The 5780-nt window shown below is 43.8% G+C and overlaps 1 protein-coding gene across 1 annotated transcript; it reads right to left on the reverse strand.

Moving 5' to 3' along the window:
- Positions 1-1547: 1547 nt before the first annotated feature.
- On the reverse strand, positions 1548-4899 carry LOC149166696 (uncharacterized). The gene is made up of 5 exons (XM_089430228.1): positions 4533-4899; positions 3336-4376; positions 2264-3171; positions 1739-2071; positions 1548-1640 (listed from the first exon to the last, which is right to left on the reverse strand). Exons 1-5 carry the CDS (start codon positions 4897-4899, stop codon positions 1548-1550), a joined length of 2742 nt encoding a protein of 913 aa, XP_089286354.1.
- Positions 4900-5780: the final 881 nt, after the last annotated feature.

Raw genomic sequence — 5780 nt, forward strand, 5'->3', positions numbered from 1 at the left:
GAATGCGCCTTTTACTGAGCAGCCATAAAAAGGTTGAAATTTTAGGCCAAAGCCCTGGAAGCCAGACTCGTGCCCAAATTTGGTCTTGATCCCCTTGGGTGTCTGAATAGCGCAACTGATGTGCTTCTTTGGTGGTGAATGTGCCTTTGTGCGTATGACCCCATCTGAGCTTATCCTGCTGGTTGGAGTAGCGAATTCTGCGTTGTGTGAGTTCCTGGTCCAAGTCTGAGTAAGTTTCACCTTCCCAGTCTCTTTGCCAGCTGTTTGCGGGTCTCCATATTTGGTATTCTTGATGCTGCGTTTGTTGCCAGAATTGATGAACCTGAATGAGGTTTTCTTGCTGCATATACGAATGCCAGAGTGGCATCTGGAATAGATTTGCCAATTTGGGGAGCTGCTGCCACGAATCCTCCCAGAACTTGGCTGATGTGCCGGAGTGGATTTCCCAAAAACTATGTTCCTGTATGAAGCGGCTGTGTATCTTAGCAGCATTCCAGATTGGAGAGCCTTGGGCGATGGAGTTAATTCTGATGAGATCGTGCCATTGACTTCCCATAGCATACTTCGCTTGCCATAAGCGTGCCCAAGGTGAATGAGGCTTGGAGAGCCAGTTCCACCACATCCGGGCTCCCATAGTGTTGTTACTTTGAAGTGGATCTCTAAGCCCTAGTCCACCCTCTTTTTTGAGTTTGCACACTTCTTTCCAATTAACGAGGGCCCATTTTCGATTTCTGCCCGTGGAGCCCCATAGGAAGTTGCGCTGAAGGTTGCGAATGTCTTTAAGGACCCATTTTGGAGCTGCCAGTGTGGAGAATAGGTACAGCGGCATAGCTTGAAGGACAGACTTTATCAAGACCAATCTGCCTGCCATGTTGAGAGCACGAAAGGTCCACGAGGAGAGTTTTGATTCCAGCCTATCAAGGAGGGACCGCCATGAAGCGTGTTTGATAGCTGAATCTGAGAGGGGAGCTCCAAGGTATTTAGATGGCAGATGGGAAATGGTGAATCCCAAGATTCTGGCAATATTCCTTTGTGTGGAAGGGGGGGTGTTGAAAAAGAATAGTTGCGACTTTGAGGCATTGATGGAGGTGCCAGAGGCATCAGAGTAAAGGGAGAGGAGAGATTTAAACACTGTGGCTTCTTTTGAGGATGGATGGCCAAATAACATGGTGTCATCCACGAATTGCTGATGGGACAGCGGATTGAGACCATGGATAGAGATGCCTTTAAGCTTTTGAGAGGCAATAGCTGATTTGAGAAGTCTGCTAAGACCCTCTGCCATTAGAACAAATAGAAAAGGAGAGAGAGGATCCCCTTGTCTTATGCCACGGGAGGGTCGAAAGGGAGAAGATGGTGAGCCATTCAAAAGAACTGAGAAGCTGGGGGAGGTAATGAGATTCATGATCCACCTGGTCCATGTTGCACTGAATCCAAAGGCTAAAAGCATTTTTTGAATAAAATTCCAACTAAGCTTATCAAAAGCTTTGGAGAGGTCGAGTTTTAGAATCATACCTGGTTTCTTGAGGATCTTTAAAGAGTGTATAACCTCATTTGATAGTATGATTCCGTCCATAATCTGCCTTCCTTCCACATATCCTGTTTGTTCCGGAGATATGAGCAGGGGTAGGAGAGGTTTGAGCCTGTTTGCAATCACCTTTGAGATTAGCTTGTATATGACATTGCATAGTGCTATAGGTCTGAAGTTTTCCGGCCTGTTGGGTTCTTCACCTTTGGGAACCAGAGCTAGGAAGGTGGTATTGAGGGACGGGAGGATCCAGTGCATACTTCTGGATTCTTCAACAAGGTTCCAAACTTCATTTTTGATGAGGTCCCAGAATTCGTGGAAAAAATTGGCTGTAAAGCCATCAGGACCAGGCGCTTTTCCGTCCTTGAGTTGAGCCATGGCTTCTTCAACTTCTTGCAAGGTCGTGGGCTGGAGTAATCTGTTGTTGTGATCCTCAGTTATGATGCTTGGAATATGCTGCGTGATGGCCCGTATTGCTGCGTCCCTATTCTCAATGGGTTCCGTTAAGATTTCCTTGAAATACCCTGTGAATTCCTTTTCCATGTCCTGATGTTCCTCAATTCTTTCGCCTTGTTGGTTGTTGATGAACGCGATATTATTGTGCATTCGCCTTTGAATGGTGGCCTTATGGAAGAATTTTGTGTTCTTCTCTCCTTCTTTGAGCCAGTTGATTCTCGATTTTTGCCGCCAGAGTATTTCTTCTTGCTTCCTGCGTTCCTCGATTTGGTTCCAAAGTACCTGTTCCTGTTGTGCTTGTTCTTTTGTTCTGCCTTGGAGAATGAGATTTTGCTGGAGCGTGCGCATTTGCTGTTCTAATTGTGAGCGCTTCTCCTGAATGTTACCAAAACTTGTGCGATTCCAGACTTTGAGGACATATTTCAGATTTTTCAGCTTTTGTTGGAATTGATACATTTTGGCTCCCTCTGGCGGAGTGTAGGTTGCCCAAGCATCACTGACTACCTTCCTGAAAGTGGTGTTTGTTAGCCAGAATGCTTCGAATCTGAAGGGTCTGTTGCATTGGTTGCCTGGTCTGGACCATTGTAGCAAAATTGGCCAGTGATCAGAACCGCTTTGGGGGAGGATGGAAGCATTGAAATCCCCTCCCAAATGGATTGCATTATCAGAGAGGAGAAATCTGTCAAGTCGGGAGGCTATGTGATGAATGCCTCGTCTTTTGTTTGTCCAGGTGAAAATTCCATTGGAGGTAGGGATGTCCATAAGGTGATTGTTTTGAATGAATTCTTTGAGGCCTTCACTGTCACTGTCAAGCCTGATTCTGCCTCCCTGTTTCTCTGCCATGGAAGTTATTATGTTGAAGTCGCCGCCCCCGATCCATAGCGGGAATTGTCTATTTTCATTGAGGATGGAGATTGTTTCCAGTAGTTCTAATTTTTGCTGAATTAGTTGAGGAAAGTATACATTTGTTAGATGACCATGTATGCCAGTGCCTACGAGGTGGAATGAGGCTTGAATGAGATGGAGGGTGGCGTGGAAGTCATATAGAGTGATGATCTGTGGGTTCCATAAAATAGCTAGACCGCCTGAGGCTCCGGAGGCATCTACAGAGATGGCCCTGCTTCCTGCCCAAACTTTGCTGCGGATCCGTTCAATAGCATCAATGTTGCTTTTGGTTTCTTGCAGAAAAACTATGGTTGGTTTTTCTTGTTGAATCAAATGTTTGATCATTCTGTGTTTTGAGGGACTATTGAGTCCTCTCACATTCCAGGATATTAACTTCATGTAAACTGTGATTTGGGTTTGTAGAACTTTGTCAACTTAGGGAATCGCCCAGATTCCATAAGTATTTCACCTATTGCTATGGTGCGCTGTAGGTCTGTCTTTCTTCCCCTTTTCTTGAGATCCTTGAGTATCTTTTTTCCATCCCATAGACTGCCTCCCTGTATGCCCAGGCTTTTATTGTGCTGCGCCTTGGCTAGAACTCCTTCCAGCTTGTCTATTTGCCAGGGTTGAATAGAGTTGTATTCTTTTTGTTTGCATGCCGCTTCAAGTGTGAAGATGTCTAATCCATCTATATTGACATCCGCCTGATCTTCTTCCATAACAGTAGTTTCACCTAGAACTTCCTCATCCGCTTCTTGCTGAAGACTGAGAGCCAGAGTAGCATCGGTTTCCATATCAGAGTCCTGCTGCATATTATCTACTGTGGGTTTCTCTTTAGAGAAAGAGAGGGGACTGGAACTTGATACGGATTTACCTTTCTCCAAAGAAGGGCCTGGAGTGGGATTCATTGAGGCAGGGTCAGAGGGCTGCAAGGGATCTGAGTGAAGGAGGGATGAAGAGGGCGAAAAGGGGTTGTGTGGGGGTTCAGAACTGGGATGATCTTGTTTGTCATGCGTAGCAAGAACAGAGAATTTGTTCTGGTGGTCCGCTTTGAAAGTGTTTTCCATAACTGGCTGACTCTTTTTGGCATGCCTACGGCGGTTGGGGATTTTGATAAAACCTTCAGGGTCTTTGTCAGAGACAGCTGCAGCTGCTTTGGACTGGGAATTTAATGGACAGTCACGGAATAGGTGGCCGTGCTCATGACACTTACGACAGCGAAAGGGAATGTGTTCATAATCTAAAGGTTGAGTCCATTCATAATCATCGTGATAGAGTTTTACCGTATCAGCGAGAGCTTTGGTCAGATGCATCTGGACGCAGATCCGGGCGTATGAGGTGTATTTGCGAGTTTTTGTCTCCGCTGCAACTCGTATGAAGGTGCCCAGTTTGTTGCCTATATCCGCCAGCGTTTCTTCTTTCCAGTACTCCGCTGGGAGGGAGTACATCCTGATCCAGACCGGTGCCCAGCTGAAATCTTCCTTATCGGGATTGAATCTGGGCTTCCATTCTGTGAGATAGAGTCCTGAAGAGTTGAAGAAGTATGGCCCTCCTTCGAATATCCGCACTCTGTCCTCCACACAGTGAAAGATTGCTGTAAAGAAGCCCTTTGGTCCTAGTTGCAGAGTTATTTGTCCTTTGGGCTTCCATTTTGAAGCTATCCAGCCTTGTAGGGCTTTTTCCGTAGGCCAGAAGCCTAGAAACTTTCCGATGAGTGCATGATCTTGCATGTACTGGATTTCACCATTGATGCGATGGCTGGGCAGGTCAACTTTGATGGGTTCAGCAGCTTTTGGGATACAAGTGGCTGAGGTTGCCTTTGGCTGAGTCGCCTTAGCTTTATCGTGGTTCTCTTTGTCAGCATCGTCTTCTCCTGTCGGGGCCGTATGAATCCTTGCCTCAGCCTTCCGATGTCCGTCTTGACCTGCATCTGGGCCTGCGTCAGAAGGGTGCAGAGGCTTTGAGAACTGGGTATTGTCAGAGCTCGTGGAGTTTTTTGGAGGGGAGGCAGAGCTCTCCCCTCCGACCGCCATGTCCATTGCTATCGATCAGCAGGGGAGCGACGGCTGTAGCAGGGTAAACAGTCAGGGGCGGCGGCTGGTTAGGGTTTGTCTGCCTTGATCAGGAATTCGCATCAGAGCGTCACTTAGAAGTTATACACTCATATTAATGGACATAACTAAGTACAATTCAATAATATAATTATAGCTCAAGTGATATGATTTCAGTTTATCTAAAATACAAATTTACAAAAAAATGAATTTAAATAATGAAATTAGATGCCTTACGGTTCAAAAAGTTCAATGACATAATTCATCCATGATAGTATGTAATCAAACCACGATAATCCACTTATCAGTCATTATCATCATATATATGTCTTTTAAGAAATGAAAAATTATTTACAATATATTTTTACCTAAAAAATTACATATCACATTTATGCAGTCATATTACTGCATTTTATATGTAAACAATGAATAAGTGACTTTGTGCCTTGTTGATTTTCAATAAGATATGGTTACAGTTACAACCATTAATTGATTTAAGCATATAAATTTATGAAAACTATCAATTGAGAAATCACATATCTTATTCTTCAAAAAGATAAAATCATTTACCTATGACACATGTTTCTCATTAGCCTTAGTGAATAATGCATTGTGAAGAGTGAATAATGCACATAACATTTATCAAGTAAATTATTATAATTTCTTTAGTAAGAATAGTACCTTTGTTTGCAAGGATTTCTATTTCAAAACTTATATTTCACATTTATATATGATTATTGATACATATAAATAAACATAAGTCATTAAAAATAACATGCCTCGATGGTTCATGTAAGATAATTTGAATGGAAAACAATTCATTTAAGAACACAAGCGCGCACACACACATCTTAGAAAAAAAT

This window comes from Pinus tabuliformis, chromosome 5_1 (genome assembly GCF_031772625.1).
Source record: "Pinus tabuliformis cultivar Carrire ecotype Pingquan chromosome 5_1, CPIR1, whole genome shotgun sequence".
NCBI classification, from domain to species: domain Eukaryota; kingdom Viridiplantae; phylum Streptophyta; class Pinopsida; order Pinales; family Pinaceae; genus Pinus; species Pinus tabuliformis.